Source organism: Terrapene carolina, unplaced genomic scaffold, assembly GCF_002925995.2.
Source record: "Terrapene carolina triunguis isolate 2854851 unplaced genomic scaffold, T_m_triunguis-2.0 Scaffold173, whole genome shotgun sequence".
Lineage (NCBI taxonomy): Eukaryota > Metazoa > Chordata > Testudines > Emydidae > Terrapene > Terrapene triunguis.
Window position 1 is genome coordinate 2,279,037 of NW_020664524.1, and position 21,845 is coordinate 2,300,881.

The following is a 21,845-nucleotide window of genomic DNA, read 5'->3' on the forward strand; positions in this document are numbered from 1 at the left end:
TTTCACAATAGACTTGGTGCAGGAAAAGGGAGCTGGCCAGACGTGGTTGCTTAGACAAGAGCACTGCCCTAAACGTTGGAGTGCCTGGCAGCACTTTCATTCAATGATTAAAGTACTTGGCCCCTAGCTGGAAATGCAGAATTACGACAGACTGAATCTGGACAGCGCTGCTAGAAGTAATGCCAGGAAGCCTAATTTTTATGATTGGTAACTAAAGCCAAATGAATCATTTATTTAAAAGAACTCTAACTTAGATTTTTAGAGACATATAAAATAATGACTTTTACTTTGCCTTTTATACTCCAACATTTTGATTTATGGTTTTATATTAAGAGAAAGAAATTAGTGCTCAACTGCTGGCAATTATTATGAAATCTTTACATTTGTAAGTGCAACAAATACTTTGTTGTTTAAATGTGACCACTACTCATTCCCCCTCACTCTTGGTGGCTTTTTAAAAAAAAAAAAATAATTTGTTTGCTTTGATGTCAATACCTATGAAAGACCTATTTATAGAAATACAGCTGCATCAGAATGGTGTGCCTAACAGAACTGCGTGTGACACGGGGATGGAACTATAAATTGGAAAAATCATAAGGATACAGGTTTTATTTCTTTTCAGTTCAAACAATCACAATCCTGTATAATATGAAGCCCCAGGTTTGATGGCGATTCCATGTTGATCTTAGAAAGGCTACCACTGCAATGTCAGATTATTACAATTATTGTGGATCATTCTAAAATAAAAATGAGCTGAATCCCACAAGGAGGCAAGACGTTTCCTTAAATTAAATATTACGGTGGTTTGTCTTACTCTGAGGCCATTCTCTTACACTCTAATTCCCGAATCACTTACACGTGTGTCCTTTGTGCTGCATATACAGTAAATGGTGAGCAAAGAGATTGAAAGCAGCTTCTTAATCATTCAAATTTTGTGGTCATTCGGTGTTAGGGCTTCAAAGTGCAGTGGGTTTCATTTCAGCCAGATCCACTTGTCCCCCACCTCGGAGTTGTAACCTTTGTCAAAATTGCGACCAGGAAGCTAGAAAAAACAAACAAGCTCAGTCAGGGCTAGGCCATTTATGATGATAAACCATTTTTTCTTCTTCTTCTTCTTCTTCCTCTGCACTTCACCCCCCAACACCTTTGGCCAGGTTTTCAATTTAAAAAAAGACTAGTGATTTTTGGGTGCCCAATTTTCAGCACTTTCTAAAAATCAGGCCTCTTTAAAGTAACTTCAATTGGGCATCCACAATGAGAAGTTGCTTTAAAAACCATTGGCCAATATTTCTCTTGGTTGACAGCTTCAGAAACCTGGAGGGATCCTAAATGTTTAAAGGGTTCATTGTAGTTTGTCCCACAGAAATGGAGTAAGAGTGTAGATACTAATCCCAAAATAAATGCAAATTAACAATACGAAAAATGGCATGCATGAAAAATCCAATTAATTATTACAGTAAAACTAATCCATTTAAAATACATTAATATTCAGCCTGTATATGCAGATCTAACTTGAATTCATTAAAACAGAAAACTTTTTCAAGGGATCAGTATTTTCATTGCATTTTCAATTTGCATTTAACAGACAGCTGTTTCCTAATTTGCATGGCAGCTAAAGTTCCTCATACCATTTATTCAGGTCTCAACGACTTCAACTGAAAATAAAGCGATGACAACCTTTGGTTGGGACACATCACAATCTTATTACTATATGCTACTTATGCACAGTGTAATGCATTTCCAAATAGAATTCTATATTACTTAACACACCGTCCCTTTAAATGGAAACCAGTCTTCTGGATAGATTTTAAGACAGCTTTTCCCTTAACATTCTAGAAAGTTCAGTTCTGCCCAAGCATCTCACATCCCCTTCAAGTGGGATCCCAATGGACTCTCCAGCTGGAATGATCCATCTTTTTAGACAGTTCTGGCGAAAGACTTATCTAAAAACAGTTCTGGCAATTTCTGTGGTATGTGTCGGCCTAAGACCATAAGGGAAAGGGAAGCTGATCAGGACTTGAAGTTGACAGGTAAGAGGAATGAGTGGAGAGAACCGTGCAAGTGTGAAAACCAAGGAACAGGTGGGAAGTGCAGAGAAAAAAAGGGGAGAGGCCAGGATTGCTAGGAAAGGAGATAGGATTGATCCTGCTGCGCTAACTTGAGAGAGGATAGGAAGGGGGGTTATAGATGGAAGTAAAGCAAAGGTGCATGGGAAGAGCTGACCAAGAGTCCTATTGCTTGGTAGGATGGGATACTTTAATGGAAAGCAACTGTGGGATCCATGTCTGAGCTGGGCAGGGGATCAGCAGACCTTCTGAGTGTTAGCAAGAGCATGGAAAATTCAAGTGCAATATTAAAAAAGACAATCCCTTTATGGACAGTCTCATGCAATTTCTCAGTACACACACAACTCTTCTACTTCAAGAACTACTTCCTGCATGGAGGTGTAAGGAAAGGAGCGCAGGCAGCCTTGATGAGCAATGCCAGGACAGCATAGTCCCCTGCCTGTGCACATGAACAGGAAGTCGAACCAAAGCATTACACAGCCTACATTTTCAGTATCCAGGAACAGCACAAAACCACCCCATGGTACACAGTGAGAAATCCCACTCCAGTACAGAATTCAATTTCAAGCTGCTAAGATTTTGGGGTGGAGGCAGTGGGGTGTTTCTTTTGAGTATCAGCATTTTTAAAGGATTACAAATTACGATGTCTAAGGCCAGGCCTACACTAGGAAAGGTTTGCTTGGATAGCTATCCTGCCAATTGACAAAAAGGTGCTCTGGCTGTCAAAGCTTATTTCAGTTCCCCGAGTGAAAGACGGTACATCAGCAAATGCACTTTTATGCCACTATAACTGCGGCTATACTAGGCCTCTGGTCAGTATAGAAACATAAGAAAAGTTACACCCCTATCCAATATTAATAAACTAGTGAGAGTTTTAACGTAGACCCAGTGTAAACTGACCCACCCAGTAGAGAGACAAGGTGGGTGAGGTAATATCTGATTGGACCAGCTTCTGTTGGTGAGAGAGAGAGACAAGCTTTCAGACTTACACAGGAGCTCTTCTTCAGGTCTTGGGACCAGCACATCTATAATACTGCATGTATTCAGTAGACACATACTGAGGCCTGAGTCTACAATCTGATCCATATGGGTGAAACCAGACATAAAATAACTACTTTGGCAACAAATCCCCCAAATTCAGTGAGAGGCCAAACAGAGGGAAATACATTTCAGCCTTTTTTACACTCTGAGCTGTTAACACTTTCTCTGACGGAGGCACAGACAATGGTCTAAGAATGCCAGAAGTTCTCAGGCTCTTCTTTGCAGGATCCATCAGATAACAAAAGCCATCTATCCCTCTAAAAAGTTGGTACATAACTAACATCAAATATACAAAGCACATCACAGTTCTGTAAGATGATGCTCAGCACGTGAAGAAAACATAACACTGTAAAAATCTACTGTGACCTCAATGATTTTTTAAACAATGCTAAACATTGATCTGTGATGTATAAACTCTTCCCTGCCTCGGTTCCCCACACAGATAGTGGTAATATAGCAAGAACCACAGGCTTATTGTTTTTCTTTTTTAAAGAAGAAATGAAGTCTGGACAAAACTATTTCAAGTAAGTGCACTTGTTCACAGCATGGGAAGAGGGGTGCAATTAGGTATTGATGTGGTCGATGGCAGTTTGCTATGCCACAGAATATTTATCTATTTAACAAAAATGGCCTCATCCTGGATTAAGGTCAGAAAGAAGCAACGTCTGTTACGACAGAGATCAAATGAGTCACAAAAGGTTTCCGTGTCTTGAACACAAACACACCCACCCACCCCATCTAGTAGAAACTATTACAAGTCACCTCGATCAGATTCTCTAAGGTTTTTAATTTAAAAGTTGCCTTTTAATGTCTCGTCTAAATATGAGATGCAATCATGCAGTCCCTTTAACAGCAACTCCTGCTGATTGAAGAGTAGATTTGTGATAGCGTAAGTCATTTGTTTCCATCTCTACAACACAAATTTACAGTGGAAAGCTGGAGAAAAAAAAATCTATTAAGGCATCAGGCTGCTGTGTCCAGCCTGCATCTATTAATTCTAGCACAAAAATTGCTCTCCCCAGCTTTGTTAAGGCAGATTTAAAGAAATTCCCAGATGATGATAATCAGATTATTAAAGCAACGGGGGAAGGGCGGGTCGTATCTGGGGGAAAAAAACATGAATTTTATTATTTCATTTCTGAGTAAATATCCACTCTAAAAAAACTCATATCGTACCTCCACCACAATTCAAATGATCCAATACAAAGATGCCATGTGTTTTTTGTTAGAGATATAAAGTACATGAAAGCCATTGTTATAATACGGGGTCAGCAACCTTTCAGAAGTGGTGTGCCGAGTCTTCATTTATTCACTCTAATTTAAGGTTTCGCATGCCAGTAATACATTTTAACCTTTTCAGAAGATCTCTTTCTATAAGTCTATAATATATAACAAAACTATTGTTGTATGTAAAGTAAATAAGGTTTTTAAACTGTTTAAGAAGCTACATTTAAAATTAAATTAAAATGCAGAGCCATCCGGACCGGTGGCCAGGACCCGGGCAGTGTGAGTGCCACTGAAAATCAGCTCGCATGCCACCTTCGGCACACATGCCAAAGGTTGCCTACCCCTGTTATAATATGTATTCATCGAAGGAGGGTTATTCAGTCAGACTTTTGGCAAAGACATTTGTTAAAATACAGAGCCAAGATTATATGAATTTGAGGACGTATTACTAGACAGGCTCTTAAATTGCTAAAAATTCAAAGGGAAACTAATATAGTTAAGTGAAGTCACATATCTAGTAAGCCATGCCATGTAGCAACAGCTCAGAAAACAAACCTGCAGCAATGAAGTGGATACTGAACTGAAAAAGTGATGTAACTCCAACATTATTATTGAAATATATATGGTTTGTTCTGAGCACACTTCACAGAGGATGCCACCTTTCTCTGAATGTAGAATGACTGAGAAAATCTTTTCCAGTGATTCTAGTGAAGTCCTTTTAGGTCATTTAAACATGTATTTAAAATAACTGGTGGGTAAGTACAGTTAGTCATAAGTCAACTTTTTCTCTTTATGTAATAGGCAGAAGCAGAGCAGGATTTGTACTTGAAATGCACTGCATCTCAGTCCCATTACCCCCTCCCCCCAAATTGGGCTCCTAGGCGGGGGTTCCACCTTACTTACCCACACCTTTTTGGTCAGAGGTGGGGGAAGATCGCCCCGATTACCCGCTACATTCCCTTTTGTTCTAACGTGAGTTAGAAAAGTTCTAAGTCTCATGGAAAACAAACAGAGTTTCTCCGAGAGCAATAATGAAAATCAGTTAATCCACATGATTAATGAGAGTGGCTGGCCTGTTCACAGTACTGCTCTGTGCTTGAGAAAACTTTTCAATTTCACTAAGGCTTGAATTAGACTAAAGGGAAGATGCAGCTGACTGGCAACGTAAAATCAGAGCAGGCGTCTCTTCATACAATTAAGAGGGAAACATTTAGGGCCAGGATCCTGTCCCAATTAAATCTGTTTTGTGATGACATGAATGGCCAACCAAAGAATCCCCGGTTTAGAGGATTTCTCCAGTGGGGCAGAAGGAGCATAGCTGAACCTATGGTGTGCGGCCAGGGAAAGGGGTGTAGCTGGAACACTGCTATCTCTGCCTATCCCCAACTATTTGAATTGCCCCGGGAACAAAGGCAACCTGAAGTGCCATGATTAGGGAGGGAGTAGAGGTATGAAACACAGACAAAGCCACCTTTGTCCCTTTAATTCCTCCTGGGCCTTGCACTGCACACATCATGGTCAGATCTGTGAATTGTGTCATTACTAAGGTTCCCAAGTAGAAGAGGATTGTGGGGTGAAGCTTATCTTCATATACAAATCCCAGAACCCACCTTCTGATAAAGTAAACAAAGCCAAGTTATTTGTAGTACTGCAACAACGTCTAGAGGCCTTGGCCAGATGCTGTGCCAACATAGTAAACAAGTGTCTGCCCTAAAGAGCTCTCAATCAAACACAAGACGGGGTGACAGACACACATGAGCAATGGAAACACCCAATAGATCATTTGAATACATCTCCCTTGCAAAGCAGAAATGTGCCTTCCAGGATAGTCACTGCTGAGTAATGCAAAACATAAGAATGGCCATAGTGGGTCAGACCAAAGGTCCATCTAGCCCAGTATCTGGTCTTCTGACAGTGGCCAGTGCCAGGTGCCCTAGAGGGAATGAACAGAACAGGTAATCATCAAGTGACCCGTCCCCTCTCGCCCATTCCCAACAAAGCCTTTTCTACTATCCTAGCAGAGAGAAGTAGGAGACCAGGAATCAAACCTTGATCTCCTATGTAACACTGCACTGAATTAATCAAACTTGACCAAAGGGCCCATCTTAACAAGAGTATGTGACACATCAACTCCTCAAACTGAATTGCTGCTCCGAAGACAGAACTGACTCATACAAAGGAATTAATTTGCTCGGATTTTTAAAAAGCAAATTAGATAAAAAATAAAAGATCACTTTACTAATTAAATTAAAAATGACACCACAGAAGTGTGTCAAGAACATGAATATGATTAAATGCCTCTTTAAAATGGTATATGTTATAGAATAATGAACAGTTTCAACAAGGTGTTTACTGTATACTACAGTTGCATTTCACAGATCCTCAAAAAAAATGAAAATCAGACGTGTAGCCAGAGCCGCCTGAGAGTTTAAACAATCTAGAAATGTCTAAATCCATCATGAAGTTTGGAGCCTGTCTTATTTTCCAGAATTTCTGGACCGAAGAGAAGAACTACCTCCTTCCCGCAACTCCTTGGCTGCTTTCATTAACCACTGTGCTTAACAGCTAAAACAGGTCCATAAATAACAGGTTTTGAACACTGTGGATCAAAGAGTATTTAAAAACACAAGCCATCACTCTGCAAAGCACGGAGGCTTTTACCAATCTCCAAGCCTTTTCATTTGCTGACCATTTATAGTAAGTACCATAGCAGCACCTGTCATTGCGGCTATTAGTTAAGGTCTATTGCTGTTTCCATTAGAAGCCCTGGTTTTCAGAGGTTTATAGCTAAGGTGGTTTATTTTAGCTGGCTGTAAATTAAAGTGCACGCTTTTCACTTCAGATACCGTTTCTTCTTAGAACTCTTTAAACATTGGTTTAGACATTGGACTTTTTGGGGTAGGCTTGGTATTACTTGCTCCAGTGCAAAATTATCTAATAGAAAATAAAAAATCTGTGAGCCAGATACACATGCTTCAGAAGAATAGCACACTAATTAGGATGCTAATTTTTAAGGCGCTGCTACAGTTCCTGATTTTGGCAGAACTCCCAATGAAGTCAATGGGTTTTTTAGCCCGAATAATGAGTACTGACCTAATATTAAAGTAACCTATTCTTCACTGAAGTAAAAAAAGTTACAATATGAACAGACGAGCAACTGTCCCGCTAAGCTGACAGGCTCATTAGAAGAACAGTTATTAATGATCTCTGGTTTCCTCTAGGTTCTTAATGCATAAAATGTGTCAAGATTCTCATCACTGATTTGATTTTGGGTGCCCAACTCGACAACAACTTAAAGGGCTCTGATTTTCGGTTACATCTATTGCTAGCCACTTAAGAAAATCTTGGCCCAATACATGTATACACTGGCATGAAAAGGGTGATCTAAGCTGCAGTTATGATGCCAATATAAGCAAGAGTAATGTCAGGGCAATCCAAATATTTTCTACGTTATTGCTAAAAAATAAAGAAAATTAAATGCATACAATTTTTTTTTAAGTAACACGGATGTTCACCACACTTTCTTGTTGACATGTTCTGAAATTTTACATAGATAGATGTATGTTGCTGCATATAAACTGAGCTGTACTGTGAAGATTTTGGTCATCAATTGGAAATTATGAGTCTTCTCTGCTGTCATATCCAGAATGCTGAAAAACAACATCTGTGGTACCCGCAGCATAAGAGTACAATGCCAGGTGAAATATTTTCCATCCACTACTCATATTGGGTCAACTGTCAGAAAACTACAGAAGGTATTAGAGTGCTGAGAAGGGTCATTAACAATGACATCTCTGGGACTCCTTGTTTGTTTTCTTTCACTGATTAACTTACCAAACTTGCTCAAATTAATAGTTGATTTCTCCAACTACCAGGACTATAGACAACCTAGAGCACAGCTGTGTTCTTGCTTTTATAACATTGCCAATAATAAAGATTCAGGCAGCAGAATTTAGCTGATTAAAAGAGATTAGTAACAAAACTATATACTCCTATAATGGCAAATCACTACAACATCTATTCTAAGCACTCATATGCAAGGCAGAACAGAATCCACCTTGCTCTTTCTTAGCAGAACAGTGTTAATAGTAAACATTGACTTTAGTCAGTAATACCTAGCTCTTATCTAGCACTTATCAGTAGATCTCAAAGCACTTTACAATGGAGGGCAGTATCATCACCCCCATTTTACAGGTGGGAAAACTGAGGCACGGGGTGGTGAAGTGTCTTGCCGCAGGTCACCCATCAGGCCAGTGGCAGAGTGGGGAGCAGACCCAGATCACCACATGACGCCACAGGAAGTCGCTGTAGAGCCAACTGACTAGTGCCATGCTGAATAAAGTGATTATTATAACTGGGTATTTATTTTTCTGATTAGTCAGTACTAAAATGCATCTGAAGCCTCTTACCTTTAGGCTTACTTATGGTTAGTGTCATATTAACATATTTTAGCAAGGTAGCAGCAGGCTTTAGAAACGCCAATTTTAACCCCAGAAAGTTAGCTCTGCATATAATTCAGTTTGTGTGTTGTCAGAAGTGCTTCTCGTCAGTAAGAGCTTCCAAAACAATGTTCTCCACGAACCAAGAAATTCAGAAATGAGAACTGACCCTTCAGTTTTAGGCTATGCAAAATCCAGCATATAAACTATGCAGTATTTTCAATTCTTTGAGAGCCCTGCAGAATCCAACTTTACAGAGCAAGTCAGGAATAACCAAAGGGAAAATAATGGGGCCAGTGTTCTTTGCACAGTAAAGAATCTGAAAAAGGCAGCCTGAAGTCTTTCCCCATTCCAAGAAAGTCCTGTCTAAGAGATACTAGGATCATCATCAAATCTTGTCCTCCCTGATTTTGCTGGAGGCCTTCTGGGTGGCCCAAAGGAGGGGCATGGGAGCTCTCTGACCCCTGAAGTGAAATAGCCAGGGTTTTAATCTTTAACAAAACTTTCTCCACAGCTATTTGTTTGAGTTAAAGAGGCATATCTGAGGAATCACCTCTCCCCCCATCATACTGCCATAGCGGTGGTCAGTAGAAACACTCAAGCTGGATCTCCCTTGTTATGAAGGAGGCACTCTGTGAGGGCTACAGAAGTCTGGAACTTGCGTGGTCCACTATAGCCTGAATTTGGTGACTTTACAGACATGTCGCAACAGACATCTGCTCTACAGGGTCGTTGGAGGGGGCTGACGGCACGCTTCTCACAATGGAGAGAGATTCTTTTATTTTAGGTTTCCTGCTGACCGGGTTCCTGTTCGAAATGGTTATTTTAATGGTGCTGGCATTTTATTGTATTAGTAATGATGTTCCAAAAAAATTTTGAAGCAGTCTACCAAGCCTTCAAACTCACCATTTACACTGGTTTCACTCCCTTTGTGCTCTACTTTATAATCCTACTATTTCTTTAGCCGTCTACAGATTCTTCCAGGGAAACCAGGGCAGGTAAGATTTAAACTTCTAAAGCAAAACACAACAAACAAAAATCTTTTATGCTCCATTTTATAAGTAGTGAAAGAAAAGCACAGAACACCCATTTTCCCCATTGCAGGTCAGCTTTAAAGATAGTTTGGTAGTTCATTTAAAATCTACTGGGTTTTGTTTGTTAGATGCTTAAGGATATTTTATCAGACAACAGTCTTTTCACATAATATGCACAAACATTAAATTTGATAGCAAGAACAATTTTATTTACTGGAATCTGCTAAAAAAGTCATTTTGAAGAGACGAATATTTCACAAAGCAGAACACTTAGAAATTAGAGCCTTTTCTTGTTTATTGCACGTCTGTCTTTATTAAACTTTTTCTTCCTAGCTCTGAGAACAGACAGTGCTCTGTATTAAAGCTGTCAAATATCTCCATTAAAATAAAAAATGAAAAGGGAGACCTTGATCCAGAAAAATGAAAACAACTGAAGATGGTAAAGGAAAAACTAGCAGGGGAGAGAAAACAGAAGATGGTGTTGCCATAGCAGCTGTCTTTGATAAAGTCATACATAAGAAGGGAGGGAGTTACCCTAACAATAATTAGCCTCCTTAATTTTGGAAAAACAGAGAGAGGCTAAACTGAAACACAATTTACTATGTAATTACTTACATTAAAGAAAGAGCTGCAGTGTTCTAAAAACATGACAATGTCTGGCTTGGAAAGAATTTTTTCTTTTCAACATACTGAGGACATTTTCTGGGTAGGTAACATGGTGTTTGTCTCAATCACCATATCTAAAATCTGAGACCAATGGCCAAAATGTTTATTACTCCACAGTACAATTATTTTGGCGTTAACCCTACATTTATTATTCTGCCACAATCTCCCTGTTGCTCACCCTGACTCTGGAATCCCCAGCATCTAAAGTATTTGCTCTGTGGTGTCCTTGTATTTATTGTAAAGGGAGGATTAGTATGGAAGCCCCGAGTGCTCTGTACTAATGAAGAAGGATGGGAAGATTGGAGGCCTGCCTGAGTGTTTATTCCCACTCTAGGCATCATCCCCACCCCAACCAGAGCTGCCAGCATGTGTCTGAGTAGCACTTCACACACAGTGAGGGCCCACGCTGTATCTTCTTCTAGTTAACTCACTTCTTGGGCTAGTATCATCATTATACAATAAAAATACATCTCTTTATAGAAGTCTTATCTTTGGGTTTTTTGTTTTTTTTCTGGGGAGGGAGGAGTAGGCATTCAGTGAAATTGAAAGGTGTGAAATTCAAAACTGATCAAAAGAAATACTTGTGGAACTCATTGCCACAGGATGTAATTGAACAAGAGTCTATGAAGGAATGGACATTTGTATGGATGACAAGAATTTGTCCACAGTTATGTCAGTTAATGCCTAAATAAATGGGAAGGGATATTAAACTTCACATTTCAGGGCTTAAGCCAGATCTCTAATAGGGATCAAGACAAGAGTTACAGGGAGACAAGTTATCTTACATTCGTCTGCTGAAGAGTTTCTCAGACCCTCCTCTAAAGCAGCTAGTTTAGGTAATGTAGGAGACAGAACACTGGACTAGACAGACCACAGGTCTGATCCTCTAATGCAATAGCTATGTTTTCTTCTTGTCATAGACGAATGAGAAGGGAGACTTCCATCTATTGTAATTATAATATAAATTCCAGAAAAGAGACAAATTGCTGGGCTGCATGGTTATTAATTCAGAGCTGCACTTCCAGAGAAATCCCAAGTGAACCTGACACACTGAAAATGATTTTGCATGCATTTTAGAGCCCTGAACAAACGTACAGGGAACAGTGGACTTCAGTACCAGCCTCAGACTCAAGGATGACTAGTGATAATTAGCCCCCACTAATTTTATTTAGTTCTCAATTAACAGCAATATCAAAGGTTTTCAAAGAGTGTGTGTAGGGGAAACACTGACTAGTCTTCCTTTGATCTGAAGTGAGAACAGAGGAATTATCCAGCTCTGGTTTCTGAGGTACAAATGCTGCTTGTGTTAACGTTTTCCTTCAAATAATCATCTGCCTAATTTTGGGAGAAGAGAGAGGACATGTTTGGAGGGGTGAGAAAAGAAGTCCCTAGAAGGTTCCAGCAGGACTCACTGATTCAGTTTGGGAGTGTGAAGTGTAGTATTATTTGATTCCTTCCCCTCTGTGGACACCTCTAAGTAATCTAGCATCCCAGGAAGGCCAAGGACTTTGGCGTATTCTCTGTCAGAAGCTGTCTATCATTGGAAAGAGAGAAGGGGCACTTGTTAAAGAATTCTAAAGTCTTTGCTGCTTCCTGTCAGAATTAACACGCTTATCTTCCAGTGATCTACATGACTTGACAAAGTTATTTTTTTACTGAGTTTCCTTTTACCTCCCAATGCACATCTTTAAATTTTATAAAAAGCTGCTGAACCGAGCCAGATACTTACTTAATAGTAAAAGAAAGATGCAGCAAGTCTGGTCTCAGAAAGAGAGAGATCATTTAAGAACAACAAAAAAGAAAAAAAATGGAAGGAAGGAAGTTATATATAAGGGTAACTAAATTCTAGAATCCCAATCATTGGAGGTTTTTAAGATCTGGTTGGACAAAACACCAATCAGGGATGGTCTAGGTTTATTTGGTCCTGCCTCAGCGCAGGGGGCTGGACTTGATGACATCTCAAGCTCCCTTCCAGACCCATATTTCTATGACGGTTTGAAGAAGGTAAAAACAAAAATCTTATGCAGCTGCCTCACTACCGTAAACAAAACAAAACAAAAGGTTGGATATGCCTTAAACCTTGTTCTTAGGAAGGTGTTTTCATAGGTCCTCATGCCTAATGAGAATTTGAATGAAAAACAATTTCTGCCTATAATTTAAGAAACCTTGAAACTGCCATTATTAAACAGCAAAACTACATGCATGCGCTGGTCTGGAAAGCCTAGAGGTTAGTGATCTATTTGTAAGCCTTGGGACTGATGATTAGATCCAGGGTTGTGATTTTGCCCCAACCCTTGGGGGAAGAGAAGCACTGGGGGGAAAAAACAGCCACATGTGAAAGGTTTATGAAACAGAGAACACATACTGTGCAATTCCCTTTGTAAGTGTATTATTTCCACTAACTTAAAACAGGCACGCATTGTCCAAAATGAAAAGTTTACAATTCTGTTGATGTTTTAATTACAGGATCATTAAGTCTGGAGTTACTAACTAACTAGGCCTACAAGCTCAGACTTTCTGTAGCACTGTGCTCTGTTACGCCCCCTCCATGACACTGGCCCTGGGCTGCCCTAGCCACTCGTGGCTCTTGTGTGGCCCCCTAACTCCAGGGGTGTTTCCTAGCATAGGGGCAGCTGGTTGGCTGGAGGAGGAGATGCTTCTTATGCCGCACCTCTGCAGGAACAGGCCTGTGAGGGAAGGAGGGACACTACCCAGGAGCAGAAAGGTTTCAGATGGGAGTGGGAGGAGGAAGGCGGGAGCTACTGGGTCACATTTGCAGGAGGGAAGTGGGGAAGGAGGAAAAAAAGAGCCCAGCGGTTGAAGGCCAGATTGAGGGTAGATACATCATTTGGGTAGAATCCTTCTCTAGAGCGGCCACGTGAAAGTACAGAAGGGTTATGACTATCATTTAAACATACTGGCCAAGTAAAAAGAAAAGACGAAGAGAAACAGCAGTAGGAAGTATGGCCCCAATACAGGAAAGTACTTAAGCACAGTCTCAGCTGGATGGTTTTGGTCCCTAAGACTATCATGCCTTCCTTGATTGGCATCATGGAGAAACTGTGTGACTTGAGCTTCCTGTCTTCCTTTCTAGAAGGCTTACATGGTTCTTCCTGCCAAATAACCTTCCATCATATCTGGGAAGTGGATCTCACTACACCTCTACCTCAATATAACTGTCGTCGGGAGCCAACAAATCTTACCATGTTATAGGAAAACCGCATTATATCGAACTTGCTTTGATCCGCCGGAGTGCGTAGCCCTGCCCCCCCGGAGCACTGCTTTTCCGCGTTATATCCAAATTTGTGTTATATCGGGTCACGTTATATCGGGGTAGAGGTGTATTTGAAAGCCAATTTCGAACTGAGACAGGGCACCTTTGCCTTGTTGCCGAACACAAGATTGTCAGTTACACAAGTTAGGAAAAAAAGCGTATTTAGAACGAGCATCCCTAGGTTCCCAATATGCTGCACTGAGGTCACCTACTGAGGGAGCTCAACACACACCTACAATTCTGAACTCCAGCACAATGTGATCCTTTAGCAGGGAAAGCCTGTTTTCTTACGCAGAACAGGCATAGTGGGTACAGATGGATACTGCACTGATGACAGTGCACATACCGGAGCAACACCCTTAAATATGCAATAATGCATACAAAGGTTTCTGTTTCATTTTGAAACACAAGAATCCTAATAATTCTTGGAACAAATATACTTAGTCATCAAGTCCAAAGTTTCAGATTCATGCTGGAAATGATGCCAAAAGCTACCATAAAGGTGTTTAATTCTGGAAGTATTTTTTCCTCAAACTTATTAGGGAGTATTCCAAGTCATCAACTGATTTGAACTTATGCAACAGCGAGAAGCCTTCTGCTATTCTAACTCAATTTACAAGCTGTAGAGAATGCTTGCTAATAGAGATCTCAGAAGATGTGGAATTGTATGAACCCAGAGCATCTTTCTCTACAGCCAGGTCTGTACAGACTGAGTAGGAGCCGAGAAGGGGTAATATTTATTGGAAATTCTAAACCTAATGCATACATTTCCCCCCCACCCCCCAACAGTTTGCACTCTCCAAATGGGTCTCAAATACCAGAATTTTACACTAATTATACATACCACAAGTGATTTTTCTAACCTTGCTCATGCACTAATTAAACTGTTTTGACTCTGCAGATCATAGTTTACTACAACTTCCAAATACACTTTCCTTGGACTTTTACCTGCCCTAGTTTCCACAAGCAGGCAGCAGAGTAAAAGTTTCCATACCGTTTAAAAATATATAGACACCACCATCAGCTGGCTGTTCAATTTGTACAAACTAAGAATTTACCAAGTCCTACAGAAGTCCTACAGAAATTCTGCAGAGTACCTTGAAGAGCAGGTGATGCTAATTTTCACCAAGTCCCACAAAACCCCATGCAAGACTGACTGCATAAAGGTAGGAAGCCAATTACAAGCCATTACAAGCCAATTACAAGCCATTATCTCCAAAACCAGCAAGGCAAGCAGCTCATTTGTTTGGGAGTCTCTGGGTATGTCTACACTGAAAATAGACGCAAGCAGGCTGACTCTGGCTTGCGGGACTCCGTCTAAGGGGACCCTTGCAAGGTCCTAGAGCCCAGGTTCCAGCCTGAGCTCCAATGTTTACACCTCAATTAAACAGTCCCTTAGATCTGAGCCCGAGTCAGATGCCACAGGCCAGCTATGGGTTTTTAACTGCAGCGTAGACATATCGTGTGTGGGCTGCAGGAAGCGGTGCAGCATATTGCACGCTTATAGGAACATGTTTATTTAAAGCAATAACATTTCACTGAACCAATGAAACGTTCACATCCTCAGCAGCTACTTTTTGAAAGCAACAAGTATTTTTTATAGTTGTATCAAAAAAGGTGTTTCAATGGGGATTCAATTTTCTCTTTGGACTTTGAGTATTTTAGATTTATCAGAGGGCAGAAAGATGAATAAAAAAAGGATTTATCTTTTAGTCCAAATTTAGAGAGAAAAAAGAATCAGCTTATAGATCTAACAATTTGCTTCATTATTTCCCCTAAATAGGAGCTACATTTTAAGAAAAGTTGGGTTCTATACAAAGCTAGTACATGTGATAAGAGGCCCCACTCCTGGAAAGGAGTCAGCATATTATGCATAAAATTGACATAAGTGACAGTGTGGTTGTAGCGGTGCTTGGCCTGGGCTATTAGAGAGACAAGGTGGGTGAGGTAATAGCTTTTATTGAATCAACTTCTGTTGGTGAGAAAGAAACTTCTGAGCTACACAAAGCGCTTTATGCGTGGGCTCATGACTTTACAGGACTATCTTCTCCATTCCCCAAACCTTTCCTGTCCACAACATTTTCATCCCCTACAGACATTTCTTACCGATCTGTATTGGTAATATATTTTATCAAATTCATTCCCTCCAATTGTGATTTCTGGGATGTAGCGAGGGATAGTTGTAGGGTTCACCACTTCATGTTTGTCCTCCATACTAAAAAAGAAAGAAAGAAGAAAATAAAAACAGTTATAGCCATCCTTCTTGGAAATAATTCAATCAACTTTGAAATTCAGAGACATACACTAATGCAAACTGAAATGCATTAATAATCTGGATGCAAAGGACAATAAAGAAGTCATTACTTCAGGCAAACCAAATACAAAAAATCGATTTTTTGTATACTTTAACTATATTTCTGCAGATGTAGGGTTCCCTTTTGGTTATATTGTATGCATGAACAGACTGCCCGTTGCACCCTTCCCTACCCCATTTCAGTATAGCCCTTTTCCCATTTGGCCTTTATTTGAAAGAAAGGCTAACTCCTCTAATGGTAGCTCTGCAGTTGCTGGAAGCCTGGTGTGTCAGAATGCTGCAGCTACTTGCTTCTATGAAACATTTCAATTTTGTAACTCAGTAACAGATATAAATAAAACAGATGGATTTTTTGTACTCCGTTAATGTTTTGCAAATAGCGTCCATGCTCTGGCATTTCATTTTCAGTGGAAGGATGCTTTTCTCATCAATATTAATCTATATTTCCATCTTTAGTGAAATGAACAAATCGCACATGTATGGCTCTGTCCCAGATAAAATTTGAGCTTAATACAACAGCTTCATATTGTTCTTTTTTTAATCCAGTTTGCTTAAATTGTGTAAATTAAGTTTAGCCCAACTCATGAAACTAGTAAAGAGATCTTACTCGCATTTTCTTTTAAATGCATTCAAAATCATTTAATACATTCTCATTTCTTAAGGACTCAAGAACAAGTGAGGGCATAGGTCTCCTCTTCCATTACGAGGCTATAAATACACAGCATCTAAATTCTATTCCTTTTTCAGTAACAGTTTGTATGAAAATGTTTTTAAATGTACCTGGCAACACACCAGGTGATACATGTGTGCAAATATTCAACATAACAAGAACTGGCCCAATGGTAGCTCTTGACATGGTCACATACAACACCTGCTTCAATTACTGGCAATCTCCCAATCTCTCAACTGGTGGGATCTGAGGCTAGAGCAGAGGAAATATGCTCAATGTGTAGAGGGTGTGCTACCATTCTTCACAGCAAAACTCAGTTTTACTGCCATGTGGAGCTACAGTGTTCCTTAGGTTGGCTCAGATTATGTTAGTCCATCCTTCTCTAGCCTCTCTCAACAAGATGTCATGGCAGGGGGTTATGGGAAAGAAAACAACAAGAGGGGAAACTAGAAAGACAAGTGCCAATGACAGCAATATGTTTCTGAGCTATCCACAACTGCCCAATTGTGATGGAATGCACCCCATATTCACAACCTATACACCATTGTAATAATCTGTGTGCAAAATATGCCTTGTGAGGTATTATTTGAAAAGTAATCACTCACTGGTCAATAACATCATGATGAAATGTGTGTAGCAACATTATATATAAAGTTATGAATTCTCCCTGAATGATGTTGGTAGCACATATTCAAACCCATGTAGCCGCAGTTAGGCCAGACTGGTCAAGCAGGTCTTAAAGAAATGTGTGTTTACCTCAATTTACATGCAAGTTGTAAACAGGGTCCTCAGACAGTGAGAGGGAGGAGACAAGTAAAATCTGCATTTCAGCATAGGTGAGAAGAAACTGCATGTAACCTCTTTCACCACCAGACACCATGTTGCCTTCTTTACTGTTTGAATGAACTTTAACTAGGGGTAATCCTCAGTACAATGTATTTCAAAGAGTGACTGAACTATGAAAGTGAGGGGCAAAACACCCCAAGTTCTCTCTCCCTATCCATCTCTCTCTCTCTCCACCTCAGATGACAAAAGAAACAGGTGTTGGACTTTGGGAGTAGATGCCGGCCTGAGAATTTGGTCAACAATGTTAGTGGGAATGGACTTCACCTTGACCCAAGTCTAGTTTGTTGTTAAGTTTAGAAAACATTTTATCTTTATTTCTCTTGTAACCATTTCTCACTTTAATGCCTTATACGGGTACTCACTTAAACTCTCTCTTTATAGTTAAATAAACTTGTTTTATTCTTTAATTAAAACAAATCCAGTGTTGTCTTTAAACAGAATTGTGTCGGTAACTCCATTTAGAGTAGCAAACTGTTGTATATGGATCCACTCAGAGAGGCATTGGACCTAATATATCTGGGCTGGACAGTGCAGAACACATGTTTTTTGGGGAAAACCCAGGACTGGCAGTGTGTTGGGGTCACCCTGCAGGCAGTAACCAAGGCTGTAGAAGCCAGAGTGCGGCTGGTGAGTTGCTGACAGGCTGTAGGGGGCAGAATTGCTGGACCGGGCCTGTGGCTCTACAGACACTCAGAGTGTTACAAGCATGCTGTCCGCGAGTGGCCCGGGTGGGAACTACAGCAGCAAAGCACTGTGAGGCACCCAAGTTGCAGGGCAGGTGGTGATACAACCCCTCACTGGTCAGGATTGCACCCCAGAATGTCATACTAACAAGTCCTCTTTCCCATCTGAAAAGAAGGATAGGACTGGGGGGAAGATTAGGTGCTAATTGGACAAGACACTCAGAAGAAGACAGAAGCAAGAGAAGTTATTGACTTTTGTAGAAGTGGTCCGGCTTTTGGAACTTCATATCTCAAAAAAATCGCTTTGCCCATAAACTGGATAGTGCATCCTGGGGATATAGATAACACTGTTCTGAGTAGCATAACCCTGCATTTCCATACCTTTCAATAGCTGCTCCAGGTGTTTTGAAAGTTTTGAAGTTGAAACAGTTTTAAAATATATATTGCATTAATTTCATATAAAAATAAAATTCACTATGTACAGTCCTCTCTTGCTATATTCCTATATCAAGTTCAGCACTTTGTCACGTTTCATCATAAGATTCATATAAAAAAAATTGCCAAGTAGACAAGTGAACCCAAACAGAACAAAAATATTAGATTCATGCTTATCTCCCCAAACTTCCTATCGGAAATGTTTTAGTTACATTAACCCTCAATGTTACATGCAACAAGCAGTAACAGAATTTCAACTGGAAACATGATTTTGAAGTCAACAGTGTCCCTTTACCAGAATGGGAATATTTAGAGATACCTTGCTGTGCTATTAGGATTTTGCTGCAGTTCACCTCTGAGTAGTACAGATATAAGCAGAAATCCACCACAAAAGGGATACTCTGTAGCAACACTAAGCACATTCAAAAATTACTTGAAGAGCTTAAGAAACTGCTAGAAAAGCACAACTATGTAGATGAAGAAATTATATACAGAGGAACAGCGCCATCTATATAAAGTCTGAGGAAAGCACACCCATCATGGCATTGCAATTGACAATGAATTCAAAAACAGAGGTACACAAACACTGCTGTGCTTTTGGTTTTCAGGGATTGCCATTTCTCTAGAAACATTTACACCAGCATGCAAAGGAGTAAACATGGTGCAGAAAAGGGTGACTCAATTAATTACTACTGTTAATCATTTGTATTATAGTAGTGCTCCAAGAGTTCAAATCAGGACCTCGCTGTGCTCAATGCTGTTTAGAACATAAGAGAACACAATAACCCATGAGTTAGCTAGCTAATTCACAACTGAATACAAACCCAAATGGTTTGTGAGTTAAGATATAAATCTATGTGCCACTCTATTACAGATAGAGAACATAAAAACAACACTGAACTAACAACTGGAATATTATTCCAAGATCAAAAAATGAATAACAGTAAATGCTCATTTGTCAAAGTTAGGATGAAATAATGTCAAAGAAATTCTCCTACAATTGAAAAGATTGTTCATACTACCTGCTATAAAACTGTGGTTTTCCCTTAATCAGAGATCATTTTTTCCCTTCCAATTTAGTATATTGGGGCAGGAGAGGACTGGTACTTTGTTTTTTGGGATTTTTTTTAAGAACAGGTTTGGGGGTTTATAACCCTATCTGCAAGATGGTGTTTACCAGGAAAACCAGAGGAGTCCTGGATGTAACAAGGAAGCCAAGTCTCCAAAGCCAGCATCATCCACAAGTTACAGGACAGGAAGATGGACCCTCCAGCCAAGACAAATATGGGTCTATTAGGAGCCACACTGCCAATGACTTGCTCCACACCTGCACCTTCATCTCCCACCCCAAGAAAAGCTAAAACCTAAGGCAGAGTAAGTTCTGCTTGGAAGAATAGTATAAAAATCACATGCGATTCCCATTGTGAATTCCACTGGCTCAGAAAAGAGCATTTCTGTCCTTGCCATATGTTAAATCTGGTCCATATAGGTTCTGTAGAATAGGGACAAGCCATTAAAGTGGAATTAACTTAGCCTCCTCCCATGCAGAAGGGATCTCTCCAAGTGGTGACTCTTTTCACATCTACACCCAGCCCCTCTTAAGGGAAGTCTGACAGCACTATAGAGTGTAAACTCTCTGAGGCAGGGACTGTCTTTTTGGTCTGTATTTGTACAGAACTTACCAAAATTAGGTCTCTGAGACCCATGATTAGGTCTCTGAGGCACCTGTTTACAAGACATCAAACCATGACTATTGCCTTCAATAGGACTTTGCACATGGTTAGCATTAGGCATGGTGCTTAAGTACCTTTCTGCCCTGGGGCCTAAAAGCACTGGCTTTATATCATCCTCCAATTTATCAACAGCAGTGTCTCATTCTAACAGCAGCACTAACCCTCTGCCAAACTGTAGCAGACATCCTGGGCTTTGCAGATTAGCTTCCCAGGGGAAGCAACACTCAGTCTGGGAATATTCCAACTGTAACTTATTTACACACACGAGTCCTGGAACAGAGGATACTCCTTTGTCTGCCCCAGACTGGGCTATCGCAATGTGCTCTACAAGCGACTAGGCATTAACTCCAGTCAGAAGCTGAAGCTAGAGTGGAATCCAGCAGCCCTCATGTTAAGTGAGTAGGTCACTGGGAGCCCATGACACCGATGCTTATGAGATGCACTTCAGGCCCATTGGTTTCTGGAGTTTAAGGGTGTTAGTGCTGCCCTAAATGGCCTGGGACCAGCCCACTTCAGAGATAACCTCTCTCTGTTTCAGGCAGCAATCACACTGGGGCTTCCCTTTGGGTGTGATCCAAAGCCTGTTGAAGTCAATGGGAGTCTTGGAACATAGGAATGGGAGATACTGGTAAAGCATTCTCTGAGAGGGCCCTTGGACTTCTGATCCCCTTTCCCCACACACACTGAAATAGTCATGACCTTTTACCTTCAGGCTATGGTGCAGAGGCCCTTCACCCCCTCCCCCACACAAGTGTTTGGGATGGAAAAGAGGACAGGGAGGTAAGAGATTTTATTACACAGGGTTTGTTTTATGTGGGAAGGGTCTGCCCTTTTAACTTATTTATTATTTGCATATTATTTGTTGGGAATCATTAAGAAAGGGATAAATAATAAAACAGAAAATATCATATTGCCTCTATATAAATCCCTGGTACGCCCACATCTTGAATACTGTGTGCAGATGTGGTCGCCCCATCTCAAAAAATATATATTGGAATTGGAAAAGGTACAGAAAAGGGCAACAAAAATGACTAGGGGTACGGAACGGCTGCCGTATGAGGAGAGATTAATAAGACTGGGACTTTACAGCTTGGAAAAGAGACGACTAAGGAGGTCTATAAAATTATGACTGGTGTGGAGAAAGTAAATCAGGAAGTGTTATTTCCTCCTTCTCATAACACAAGAACTAGGTTCCACCAAATGAAATTAATAGGCAGCAGGTTTAAAACAAATAAAAGAAAGCATCTTTTCACACAACGCACAGTCAACCTGTGGAAATCCTTGCCAGAGGATGTTGTGAAGGCCAAGACTATAACAGGGTTCAAAAAATAACTCGATAAATTCGTGGAGAATAGGACCATCAATGGCTATTAGCCCGGATGGGCAGGGATGGTGTCCCTAGCCTATGGTTGCCAGA

At 40.4% G+C, this 21,845-nt stretch overlaps 1 protein-coding gene across 1 annotated transcript in view; it reads right to left on the reverse strand.

The window, feature by feature from the left end:
• Positions 1-594: 594 nt before the first annotated feature.
• The window catches only part of NDUFA10 (NADH:ubiquinone oxidoreductase subunit A10), a 60,753-nt gene continuing 39,502 nt past the window's right edge, over positions 595-21,845 (reverse strand). Inside the window, exons 9-10 of the mRNA XM_024194088.1 lie at positions 15,854-15,962; positions 595-1,042 (exon numbers count right to left, since the gene is read on the reverse strand). Coding sequence (XP_024049856.1) covers positions 974-1,042; positions 15,854-15,962 — 178 coding nt within the window. The 3' untranslated portion in view covers positions 595-973. The remainder of the gene's footprint in view (positions 1,043-15,853; positions 15,963-21,845) is intronic.